At 41.9% G+C, this 12,973-nt stretch overlaps 1 protein-coding gene across 1 annotated transcript; it reads left to right on the top strand.

Annotated features, from left to right (window-relative positions):
• The first annotated feature begins 1,051 nt into the window (after window positions 1-1,051).
• Window positions 1,052-12,026, top strand: CLBA1 (clathrin binding box of aftiphilin containing 1). The gene is made up of 6 exons (XM_074586938.1): window positions 1,052-1,320; window positions 2,575-3,252; window positions 6,664-6,812; window positions 8,305-8,434; window positions 9,696-9,809; window positions 11,274-12,026. The coding sequence occupies exons 2-6, from the start codon at window positions 2,794-2,796 to the stop codon at window positions 11,439-11,441; spliced, it is 1,020 nt and encodes a 339-aa protein (XP_074443039.1). The 5' UTR covers window positions 1,052-1,320; window positions 2,575-2,793; the 3' UTR covers window positions 11,442-12,026.
• The last annotated feature ends 947 nt before the right edge of the window (window positions 12,027-12,973 follow it).

Raw genomic sequence — 12,973 nt, 5'->3', positions numbered from 1 at the left:
ATGGCCACGGGAAGGTAAGAAACTGCTCCAAAGCAGAAGGAAAACGTTAGAAAAACCTTACAGAGACATGCCAATAAAGTTTCTTTGGCTCTGCATCTGGGCATCGCTCCCAAATTCAGCCTCTCGTCCTCAGATAAAGCACTACAGCCTGGAATGAGAGTCAGATGTGTGGGAAGGGAGTGCACGTATCTGTGCCTGGGCTGGAAAACATACATACTGTAATGCCTAGAAAATGCTTTTTACTTTGGGCCTTGCTCCAGAAAACCTCTTTTGTTGCTTTTACAACTGTCCCCTGTTGCTTGGGACTGCCCAGATGTTAAACCCAGCCCCGAGGACAGGGAGGCCGAGGAGTTTTCTTTGGGCTCTTCCCTCTGCCACCCAGCTGTGGGAGCAGCCAGCCTCGGCCATGCCACCTCCAGCCCACACCACAGCTCCGCAGGAGGTGGGCGAGAAGAGATGGCCACCCCAGGCTGTGGGGCGACCTGCCCACAGCGACCAGACCCACAGCACCTGGCTTGGTCCAGTGGATCAAGTCCCAGCCTCAGCTGATGGGGGGGACAACCAAATACCTCGTGGGGCAAAAGAGGGGAGAGAGGAAGAGGAGATCCTGAAAGACTGGCCTATTCCAACCATTTTATCATGAGATTATATTACTGAGTGCATTGACTGTTACTTTTTTTTTTAAGGCTGTATCCTGGAATTCTGTAATTGTGTGAGGATTTTAGCTAATCTCAAACTAAAAGCAAACACGAACCACCACCACCATCAAACCGTATGTCCTTAGCCTGCCAGATCACAGAAAGAAGCTGGGGGCAAGAAAATACTTTTTCACATCACGATTTTAAAATCGATCTCCTCCTGGAGGGCAGGACTTGCATTTCTGGCTGGAAGCCGGCAGGGCGGTTTTAAACCCAAGGGAGACGCAGGTGAAGACAACGGCCGTGACCGAGGCCCAGCGGCAAGGCTGGAGAACCGCGGGAAGTACCTGACTCCGTCGGGGCGACGGCCAGGCGGGGCTGGGGCTCCTCTGCCCCTTGCCGCTGCCCGGGGCGGGGCGGAGGCCGGCGGGGGATCGGTCCCGCCGGTCGCCCTCTCCCGCCCGCCCTGGCTGAGGGGCTCAGGCGTGCCCCGAGGCCGCCCCGTCCCTCACAGCGAGCCCCCGGGAGCGGCCGGTAACCGCCCCCCACCGGCACACCTCGGCCCCGCCCCCTGCCGGTAACGGCCCCCCGCCCCGGCACGCCTCGGACCCGCCCCTGGCGACCTGCCGGCTCGGCTCGGCTCGGCTCGGCCCAGCGCACTCGCTGGGCTCCTGGATGGGCGGTAAGGCTGTTTCCTCACGGGTGGCCCGGCCCCGAGCTGCCCCAACGGCCGTAACGGCCAGCGCCGCCCAGGCCCCACTCTGCCCCCCCCGGCCCACCGTAGCGGGGGGAGCTGAGGTACGGCCGCGGCCCTCTGCTCCCCCGGGGGCTGTGGAGCGAGGGAGGAGGCTCGCCGTTCCTTCCCCCCCACTCCCCCCCCACCCCGCCTCCCACGCCTGCCTCCTCCTCCCTGGCAGCGCGGCTCCCCGCGGCGGGCAGGTGCCGGTGCCCGGTCACCGGCGGGGGCTCGGGGTGGCCGGGCCGGGCCGGGTGGTGGGCGGCACGGTTGGAGGAGACTCTTCGGAGCCCCGAAGCGGCGGCGGGTCGGGGATGGGCTCTGGGCCGCCGCCCGCCGGGGCTTCCCCTGCCCCGCTCCGGCCGGGGGAGAGGGGCGGCCCAGGGGAGGCCCCGGCGGCGGGCAGACCCTCCGAGCCCGGCGCTGCGGGGCAGGCGAGGGTCCAGCCGTTCCCGCGGTCTGTGCCACCTTCGAAGTGAACTTGGGGGGGGAAAAAACCCAAGATTTGTTCAGTCTGATAAGCACAGAAAATGCCTAATAGCGGCCAGTCTTTCAGAGGAGGTTTTAGTGTAGCTCCCACAGCCTTCCCCCCCCCCCAAAACCAGCTTGTCAGTCCGAATAATGCTTGAGGAGATGTGGCGGGTCTAAAATGATAAATGCAGCATTGCCTGTATAATTTACAGGTGCCAAACTAAACTTACTAAATCTGCTTTAATTGCTTAAATAGTTGGAAGCACTATATTTTTCACAGGATTAAACGGCCCGTTCCTGTGTTGCTGCAAGTCACGTTCACCTCTTCGGTAATCTTTCGGACAGGGAAAGCCCATGCAAACAAAAAGAGCAGTGTTTGAGTATACACGAGATGGAGGAAATAAATAGTTATAGAAAATAGTTAGGAAGTGTTGGATATTGTTTATAATGAGTTCGGTTTGTCTCCTGTGTACTCACTCAGTACTCTGTATTGAACAACTTCTGTTAAATGTTTTCTGAATATTGTTCACTAAGGTAATGGCTTTCTTGTGGTGTGGGCAGATAGTTAAGTGTAAATTTTAAATAATTTTGCCTACTGCAGTTTTCAGTTGTATAATACTGGAATGTGTTTATTTTAACATGAGCATTCTTTCTCCTACCTTATCAGCTTTCTTTATTCCTACACGGCCCGTATCACAGAAGTATTTATTTATAATTCTTTCTTTGCAGGCTAATATCCTACACAGAAAGGGAGACTAAATAACATGCACATGCTGATTACTGGAGGAGAGGCTGAAGGACATCCTGTTTTGATTTAGCAGTGTTATTATTCTTTGGGGTGAAATGAAGAATATGATTCTGTTTTGGAAATATTCAGATTTCTAATACAACTGAACCTCAGTAGCCTTTTTTGCTGTACAGATTTCAACAAATGAATTGTTCTTAAAGATGCAGAACCTGTCACTAGTAGAAAGTCTTACTAATACAGACACATCACACCAGATGTCTCTAAAAGACCTAGCCGTTGAAGTTGGTGGTATGTCTCTCAATGAAAGTGAGTGTAACTTGAATGAAACAACAAATAACGAAGAAATTATTAATCTTGAACTAATGCAGCAAAGCATCCCTGTAGCGAATAGCAAAGGGGGAAGTTGTGAGGAGTTTTCTGAGAGCAGCTATAGTACCTCAGAACCCAGCAGTTCCTGGGGTGATTTTGAAGGCTTCAGGGAGCCCTTAGACAAATCAGAGAGATTTGGTCATAATCTTGAAGTTTTGGTGAAGTCAACAAAAACTTCTAGAGGTGATACGGACTTAAACAGTGGACATTGCAGTGCTTCTGCTGGTCACTTCTTTTGTGAGCCATCTCTACACAGTGGGATACGGGAGGCTTCTAGCTCTCTAAATGAGGTATGTGTTAATAGTAAACCAAAGAGCAGAAATGTTTGTATTACCGCTTTCTACATCTCAAGATTTGTATCTGAATGTCTTCTCTATAGAGGATAATGCTGTACAGGGAGAGAAACCGTCAAGCTACTTTGCAGCTAACTCAAGTGGTACAAAAGCAACTCCCTTACAGTGTTTGACAAATGCTTCAGTTATCCTGCTGGAGAGCTTTAAAGAATGTAATGCGCTACTTTGCTTCTAGACACTAGGAATAAGTAAGCACATACATAGAAATGATGAACCTTGCCCTGAAGCGCACACGATTTAAAAGCTAGACGGGAATGAGCATAGGAAACAAAAAATCAGGAAGGTGGGTGACAAAAACAGGGTGGAAAAAAATCCTGTGAGCTGCCTGCAAGCTTACTGAAAAACAATAACTTTTGTTATTTAATATATACTGCCTGAATAATCCAATTCCTGTAATTTTAGACTGATTGTGGGTGGAAGTTAGTGACAGAAAAAAAAGAATAGAAGTAATTTAATATAATTCATTTTCTAGCATAGGATGTTGCTTTCTCTCATAATATGTTGGAACTAATAATTTGAATAAATACTGAGTTATATAATGTTTCCTTTTCAGCACCAAAAAAGTTTCAGTTTAAGGATTATACCTTGCAATTGATGTGTTTCAGTGTTTACCAAACATGCATCACCAAAGCAAACTAACAAAAGGAAAATAAGAATGTACAAATACAAAACAAAATGCCCTCATTCTTACTACTTTTATGCTAGATTAAAACATTTGAAAAAAGAGAGTAATCAACTAAAGCTTCCATGGAGTTAATCAGTAGCAGTAATAGCTTACAGCTTGTAGTCTGTTAGATGAGTTTTAGTATGCATAGGGAACTGAGGGTTCTCTGGAGACAGGCTTTCTTCCCCTTGCCTGGGGACTTTACCTGTTGCAGAGGTATTGCTAGGGAAAGCACAAAGATGTACGTGGGTCAGCTGTTCAGCACTGATAGAGTGGAGATCACAAGATACCTGGTTATTGATACACATGAACAGAATTTAAGTTGTTTGTAATGCTGGGAATTGGGGACCAGAAGTCTTATGTGGAAAAAAGAGAGTATGTAATGACTGGAGCTGAAATAGAATATAGCAGATTGTTTGGTTTCTTTCCAAAAGCAGTAGATCTTAATCTTACTGAAGCCTTTACTTTATTTTTGCATTTATTAAAGGCAAAAGAAAATGTCCACTACAAGCTAAATAAGTTAACCCTGCCTGGAGTTTCAAGTTGTCTGTTCTCGTCTCAGGGTTGAGAAACAGCTATAGAGCTGTTTGAAGTTTCTTTAGGTGTAGAATATACATTTAGCTTGTCCTTCTTGTGTTGTTTGTTTGAGACCGTAACCTCTGTCTTCTGTGTGGTCAATAGAAAAAAAGGCCAGGTAGGTTGGAAGGGACCTCAGGTCAGAGGTCTGACCTTCGGTATCTAATGCTTCAGTTGCTTAAGCAATGTCAGTCTGGAGCAGAATCCTTGCAGCAGCTGGGTACTTTGCCTACATGATTGAATTCCTTTAAGGATTTTTTCATGTGTTCTTTAAGTACTGGCCATTGTGAGAGGGACTAGTGCACTTGCTTAAGCCCTAGAGTATTCTGATATAATAGGATGTAGATGATTTGTTCAGAAAGCACCGATGTGAAATTTATGCATTCATATTTTTATAATCAATACAAAGCCACAAGGTAAATAGAAATACACCAAAATTTTGTTTTGGAAGTAGACAGTATTAAAGATAATACAAATAATACCTTGCATTTTTCCTGTATGTTGGGTTTTTCATCTGGCTTGGCTAAGCCGTAAGCCAGTGATGTGTATGCATGTCAGAGTAACATCACAGGCTCTGACAAGAAGTTACCTGTGCTTCCCCCGATTCACACTTCTGTGGCTGTAATTTCACCCTCACCCCAAAGCCAAGAGCAGCTGCCTGGCTTTTCCTTAGCTCCCGTCCCGTTTAGGGTTTGGTACCTACTTGGAGGGTTTTTTTTTTTTGACCGTGACTCTCCATGTATGGTTTAGCATGTCTGCTTTCACAGAACTGTGCCTTTCAAACACCTTTCTCTTCCATATAGTATCCCTGTTGTAAGGGAAGACTACTGAAATAATTTACAAAACAATTTAAAGTATTATGCCACTTTGGGCAAGATTCAAAGGATTTTACCCAGAAGTCTGTGAATGTCCCAGCAGTCGCCCTTCGGGATAGGCATTTTAGCAAGGAAGGAGCAGCATGGGGCACAAATTCTATTTCTAGAAGGATGCTCAGAAGTACAGAAGCCTTCCACAAGCTCTGTAGATTTTGCCCACTCACCCATTAGATTAAATCTGTACTCTCTCAATATTCACTGCATTCATCTGAGTTCAGTATAGTGAAACTGTGGAGGTATCTCAATTTATTTGAGCTGCTTGAATTACAAATAAATGAACCTGTCAAAATATGAAGTATCCATACCTATGTTTTTCAGATTAAATTGTTGATTGCTAGGCAAAGAAAACAAACTGACTGGTTTCATTCTCTGGTTTTCACACAACATTGCTGCTGCTGGATTGCAGTCCCTCTGCAGGGTGTTGAAGTCAATTAATTGCTTTGATTTAGAAAATTGCAGTAATTCCTTCTTTGAAAGAATAAAACGATAAAGCTTCTGGACCAGATGGCATAATAACATCCTTTTAGGATAGGATGTAAATTATGCACATTTTTCCTTGTATATGTATTTCTTAGTTTTCAGATAACCCTGTTACTTCCAGTAGGCCCGTTTGCATGAGTTTGGATCACTCGTGGCTATGTTCTGTCCTCCAAGCATCCTCTTCATCACTGCTGGAGGAGGAGGAAGTGTGTAAATCTGGCTCTGATTTTTAACATAGGCTGGAAAAAGTTTGGTGCAAATGCAAGGAAATAGAGACATACTGACCCTAGCTTTTATGCAGACTTAAACAGTGGAAGTATTTATTGGTAACTATAGCATTTAGTAGTTATGTTATATTTAGCTGAATTAGGTGCGTTTGTGTTCAAATATTAAGTTAGAAAAACAATCTTTCGAACTGATGTATATATAAGTTTTAACCTGGACTGAATTGCCTGAACAGAAGGAGGAGGCTTGAGTGCCAATAGGTAAACCCAGTCTGTAATGCAGTAGCTGGGAAGTTAGAGACAAAGGTTCAGCAGAAGCTCTTGGACTCTTTCTTCTTCTCTAATTCTAGGTAAATATTCAAAACAGCGAACCAAGAGATCAGTCCCTTTGTGCCATTAATATTGATACAAATTTTAAAAACAGTCAATAATACAATCTCTAGAAATATTGTAGTCTTTGGACTAGGTCCTTCATGAACTGTGGGGATGGCCTCTATAACGTATGTGATAAAACTTTGTTTTTTTCTAGGCAAACCACAGCTATGAGGATATATTTAAGTTGGGCTTTCCAGAAGTCTCTGTATCACAGTCCAGAGAGAGCATAAGAAGCTTAGATCAAGTACTTGATACAGATAATGAAGATGTTGCAATTCCTGAACTTATGAAGAATGAACTTTGGTAATGAGTTTAGATCAACGGTTAAAAAAAAAAATACTCCTCAGCGATTACACTGTTTATTTCATAATTTAAAAATCAGTGGTACTTGGAGGTGAACTTAAAAATCTTTTTAATCACTATGCTCTTTCAGCATATAATCTTACCAATTTTGTATTGTGTTGTTAAAGGGAATGGATTGTGTTTTAGCCATTGGAAAACAAGGAAGGGAATGTATCAAAATTACAAATTCCTGCTTAGGGTTTTTCCTGCTTGGTGTGCCTTCTTATGACTAAGCCTCTGGAATGCCAGAACACCCAACAGGCAGCCTGTTCTTCCTGTTCGCTTGTCCTTTCTTTACAACACATCTAACTTATTTCTTCATCATCTGAGACAGAAGCATTGCTGCTGCTGCTACTGAAAACCCACTCGCTTTTTTTTTTTTCCTCCCTTCCCAAGTTTCCCAGGTGGTAACTTCTTCTCATGTTTGACCAGATGTGCTTCAGAATCTGCTACATCTAGCTTCTTTCCTGGGGTTATGCTAATAGCAATTAATATCATTAACTTAGCTTTCTCTTAAGACAGCTGGAATGCTTTTAGATTTGTTACATGTTTTTGAAGGATCAGCAGCTTCTGAGCAGTATTGTAGTTACTAAACAGTATTGTAGTTTTCCATGCGTCTGAGCTTTGTATCTAGAACGCTGGGTCAGACTATACTTTGGAAATGTCATAAGAATCACAAGAAATTTAGTTAAAACATTTAATGTGGGCATCCTTTTGGCAAGTTCCTTGTATATGCATTATATTTTAATCAGCCTCAAAATTGTGGAGAAATACGATATATATGTAAAAGGGACTGCAATATTATAGCAGAGTATCAACTACAGACAAAAAAAGCCCTGACCTCCTCAGGTGAATAACTAAGATCAATGATAATTGCATCCTGTACTAAGCAAAAAGCAACTGGATTTATATAGGATGAATGCAATGTAAGAACCCAAAGCAGTGTGTAGAGGGAGCTCTTAATTCTCACAGTTTCAGCAGTGTGTGCTTGTTTTGTAGTACCTAGGTGCCCAGAGCAGATGCAGGTCACCCACCTGAGCAGCAGGCTGCTGCAGTGGAGAGGCATGACTGATAGGAAGGAGAAAGGTTTGAGAGACAGAAAATGCCAAGTGCAGAATTAATAGGGCTGAACTCTACCCACATTTCTCAGAAGCAATTGAATAATGCAAATTGTTGGCACGTGACATGCTCTGAAACGTGCTTCTCATGCACTTCTTATCTGAGAAACCCAAACATACAGTTACATTGACTTGCTGTTTCCATTAATTGTCATGCAAGCTTATTAGTACATTGGGTTGATAGTTTGAACTAATGTAGAAAGAGTTTTAACATGTTTCTTTTTGGATCAAGGTAGGCTAGTACATGACTGTGTGTAGTGAAAATGACTAAGTTATATACATTTCACTGGAATCTTTGTACACCCTATAACCTCGAATTGTGTTTTCTTTCCTAGCATTGATTCTGGAAACATATGGAGAACACTTAGAGACTTTGATAATGCCCCCAGCTTAAGACATCCCTGGAGTAAATCTCATTGCCAAGAAAACCTCATGAGTGTTCTTGGAATAGATGCAAATCAAAAGGTAATTGAACAACGGTTTGCTGGTATGCCAGCATAAACACTTGGTTATGAGTCTGATTTTCTGTAAGCTTACATGCAGATGCATGAGGAACTAGATCTGGGTGAGTCACAAGTTTTTTTACAGAGAGCCTTTTAAAATGATAGTCTAGTGTTTTCTCATCATTATGTGTAAGTAACTATGAAACTGTGCAGGATCAAATTTTGATCGTCTTTACATTGAAGCCTCCATTATGTAGCTCCCTGTTGCATTAGGTGATACATTCAGTGTTAGTATAGATGTAGAATCAGCTTTCAGATGTGTGTGGGGTAAGAGTGTTTTCTTTTTTGCTCAGAGTATGAGTAAATTGTTAGTCTCTAATATCTTTCCAGTAGGTGAAAATCAGATTTGAATCAGAGAGGCTGTTAAAGTAATTACTGGATGTTTTTACTATATACGAACTGAAAGTGTGTTCCGCTTCCCTTTTCCTAAGATTATTCTATGTGTTTTTGCAAGGCTTGAGGTAGAGTAGTATGTTTTAAATTGAATCAAGACCAAACCAACAGCATTGAAAGATCTCAAAAAGAAATGTCTCTGTTTAATCTCTTGTTTTGAGAAGATAAAGGTATCAGGGGCAGTTCAGTATTCAACCTGGTTATTTAGTTGGGATGAATTAGTCACATGTGGTTTTCAGAAGTAACTTTCAATTGATAATATGATTTTTGAAGCATGGGGGGGTACTGCATTCAATTTCATATAAGTTACATATGAACAGAACAACAGTGCTGAAGGTATAGGACCTATTCTACGCTTGAAAGTCACTTTTATAGAACTGTTACTTAAAAGGAGAGAATGGGAGACATTTCTCCAACATAGTTAAGCTCCCTGTGTCTGTTCCTTTCTTGCCCATAGATACACCAGCATTAAATCAATGCCCAGACAGCTTAAACTTATGTCATTACTTCTTTTCTGTTACTGGAAAATTGTATTGCTTTTAAGAATACTGATGGAGATGTTTTTCTCGGCTATTTTCTAGTGTAACTTAAGGCTAATTTTAATTGGAAATAGCTTTTTTATTAATTTAAGTCACAATTAGATTCATGTGCATAGAACTTGTTTTGGCATAAAATTGTTTCAATGCAAGGGGGGCACATGATATATCAAAATGCAGCTTCAGAAAGTAAAATTTAGTATTTGTTGTTATTTGAGGGAAATTTCTCTTTAGGTTGTATGCTTGGAGGTCAGATAGAAATTGGTAAAGAAAATGTAAATTATGATTTATTAGGACTTCTCGGAGAGCCAGGATGACATTTTTGAGGAATCAAATGTTAAAGATAACGAGGACTTCAGACTTGACGGATTCAGTATTAATGACTGCAAAGCTCTGATCCAGACCAAGGTAAGAATTGCTCTGAAAGTAAGTGCTTCAGCGAATCACACGGTGTATTTCACACATTCCTCTGTGCCGTAGCCAGCTCTTCTAGCATATGTCCTAATGTAATTGTTTGGTCCTGAGAGATTTGTTTGGATGTGGAGTTGTTTTCTGCTCTTTGAAACCTATCTGAAAGCTTAAGAAAAGGTACAATATAACATACCAAATGCAAAGCAACATAATAGGGGGCACACTGAAATACGAGGTTATTCATTCCATAAGCTGGATTTTATGCCAAGTTACTGGTTGAGAGAGAGCAGCGATATATGAGATCTAGTCGGGATGCTCTGATGACAAAGGAAAATTAGCATGTTTGTAAAAGGATCAACACATTGATCACTGAGAATGACGATTGTAACTCACTCCCAAAATATATGTTAAGGGAGACATTAGGAGCAAGGCTGGTGGAGAATAAATTACATTCAAACTTGCATTTCAGATATTCAGAATGATTCAGATTTGGTTTGTTCACTCGAGGAGAAAACAGAAGCTACTTAAGGAGGAAGGCAGAATTGATGTTATAATTACAAGGATTTGGGAACATCACTATTTTTAAACTGTGTTACAAAACATACAGAGAAATGAAATTTAAATACTTTGTTGTTTGTGCATTTATGTCTTTGGTCAAACAGGCCTTAATAAGCTCCGTTTCTTTCTTGCTAAAGCAATGCAAGTTGGAAGGAAATTCTGTCATTGCCATTGCTTTAAAAAAAATCAGTCACGTTCTGTTTTTAACAAAGTATTTTGGGTGAATATTCTTAACGCAAGGTCCCTTCCTCAGCAGAGAATAAACTTGAGCAACTGTTGTTGCTGTGGAGATGCATAGTTTGAGGCACACTTTCATTGCTATGTTTTATTCTATGTACTGCATTGGACAATGAAGATGTGTACTGTTCTGGGAACCTTGTACAGAGAAGATGTTAGTCAGGAGAATTCCGAAAGAAAACCAAAAGAGATTTATTCCTTCATAATGCAGTTCTGCTTTCTTTGACGAGTACATGAGGGTGGGATCACAGGAGCTGACACATCCTTGGAAAGGTGTAAAATACAGAGGCAGGGTTTAGGCAAAGGAGAAGTGTTTCAAGGTAGATGAAGAAGGAGTAAAAGTAAAGAGAATCTTGATATAAAGTTAAGGTAAAGGGACAGTATTTTTCTGGAGTAGCCTCTGAAGGGAAAGAACAAGCCCTGCAGCTTGGGGTCTGAAAGTAAAGCTCATTAGGAAATGTATATTGCCATGTCTAATTTGTAAGCAAGTTAAATCATATAGCGATGGATGTTTTCCTTTTATCTTCGTAGTTATGTCATTTTTTTCTTTCTATTTTATTTTTATTTTTATGGAATCTGTGTAAAAATTTGATTGAAATACACCAAGCGATTAATGTACTGTAGAATGGGAAAAAAAAAATAACTTAGTTTTTCTTTTTCATTCAGCTTTCTGTATCGCCGGATTCCAGACATAGTCATCTTTTCACCTGTAACCTCTTTTTAAAAACCACATCGTCAAATGGACACATGCAATACATAACAATCCCAAGGAAGAAGCACATTTTCACTACGCACAACCTGAAAATGAAATTTTTCAGTAGTGATGTTTGTTGAACCAAATGCACTTTTTGATCTTTTTCTGTTTTTGAACTGAATGCAGTTGACCTTCATTTTGTTACTGGGTTGGTACTATAGACTACATACGTTCTTTAGGAAAGTGACATATTGCTATATATGAAGTACCTAAGGCCACGTTATTGGAAGATATCTAGTCTATTTAGTTGTGAAGTCAAAGGTGTAAAGTCATGCAGAGTCATGTCTCTTACGGTAAATCCAGCTGCAGTCACACTGTAAAGATATTCTGTTGGACTATCAACTACGGACCTCTCAGGCCTTAATGCCTCTTTGATCAAAAACCTTGTTTCCCTGCCAAAATCTTAAACACACCTCCGGTGTGTTGTAAAAGCTGCCTTGTCACCACCTGCCCTCGTCTTTGGTCCAGTTTGGATCAGCTGAGATCTGTTACTTTGCTACTGCTGAACAGAATGAGAGGAGCCTTCTACGTCTGGTGGCTTTCACTGGGCTTTAGGAAAATAACAGTTTTAACTTCTGTCTGTGGTACTATGGGCAGTCAGTGAAAGGTTTTGTTCTGGCATTGGTTTCTAACTGAAATAAATCGCCTCGCTGAAGCTGACTGTAACAGGACTTCTTGGATTCATTCATCCACCAAACACACTACGCGTAACCATGCCTGTTAAAGCTTCGCAGCAGCGGTGTAGTTCAGGACTTGCATTGCACAATACCGTAAATTGCTGCCCTTTTAAAATTTTATAGTAACTATCAACTATGTTGCCCATCTTCCTGCATGTGGGAGTGCCAGAGGGGATGTACTTCACTATCATTCGTGTAATCCATGGTGCTTCCTTGCCAACTGCAACAGCTTTATTTATTCATTGGTAATAACTTTTACGCAAGTGACTAATCCATCTACTGCTTTGGCCATTCAGAATAAGAGAATTTTATATGGCTTTTAATTTTAAAGAGTTGCTGAGCACTGCAACTGACACCTTACATGTTAAAAGCAGGGAACAAACTTAGATATTCCCAAACTAAGTCAGATAACTATTTAATGATGTACCTATTCTGTTTGTAGAATTAAGAATACTACAAAGCACTGGCAGACTCCAACCCTTAAGCTAGTAAACTGTTCAGCAGTGAAATTACAATTGCTGTAATAACTTATAACTTTACTAATGTTTATGATACCTCAGTGCTATTAGCGTAGGACGAGCTGTGTATGGTTACTCGGTAAATGGGACCAGGCCATTTGGGAAGGTGCTCTTTGGAAGTGGCTCAGCAGCTTCCCTGGCCCTAGAGGAAGTTCTGCAGCGCCAGACTGAAACCTCCGTCATCCCCAGGGAGCAGGGTTAACTTTTTCACTTAACACTGGATTTGAATTAGTTTTCAATTTCCCTTCTAAGTCTTTCAGACCACTTAAATATCAACAACAGGATGACCATGAGCCAGCAATGTGCCCTCGTAGCCCAAAAGGCCAATGGCATCCTGGGGTGCATCAAGAAGAGTGTGGCCAGCAGGTCGAGGGAGGTCATCCTCCCCCTCTACTCTGCCCTGGTGAGGCCTCATGT

Source organism: Larus michahellis, chromosome 4 (genome assembly GCF_964199755.1).
Source record: "Larus michahellis chromosome 4, bLarMic1.1, whole genome shotgun sequence".
NCBI lineage: Eukaryota > Metazoa > Chordata > Aves > Charadriiformes > Laridae > Larus > Larus michahellis.
This window is presented reverse-complemented; position numbering and strand designations above follow the sequence as displayed.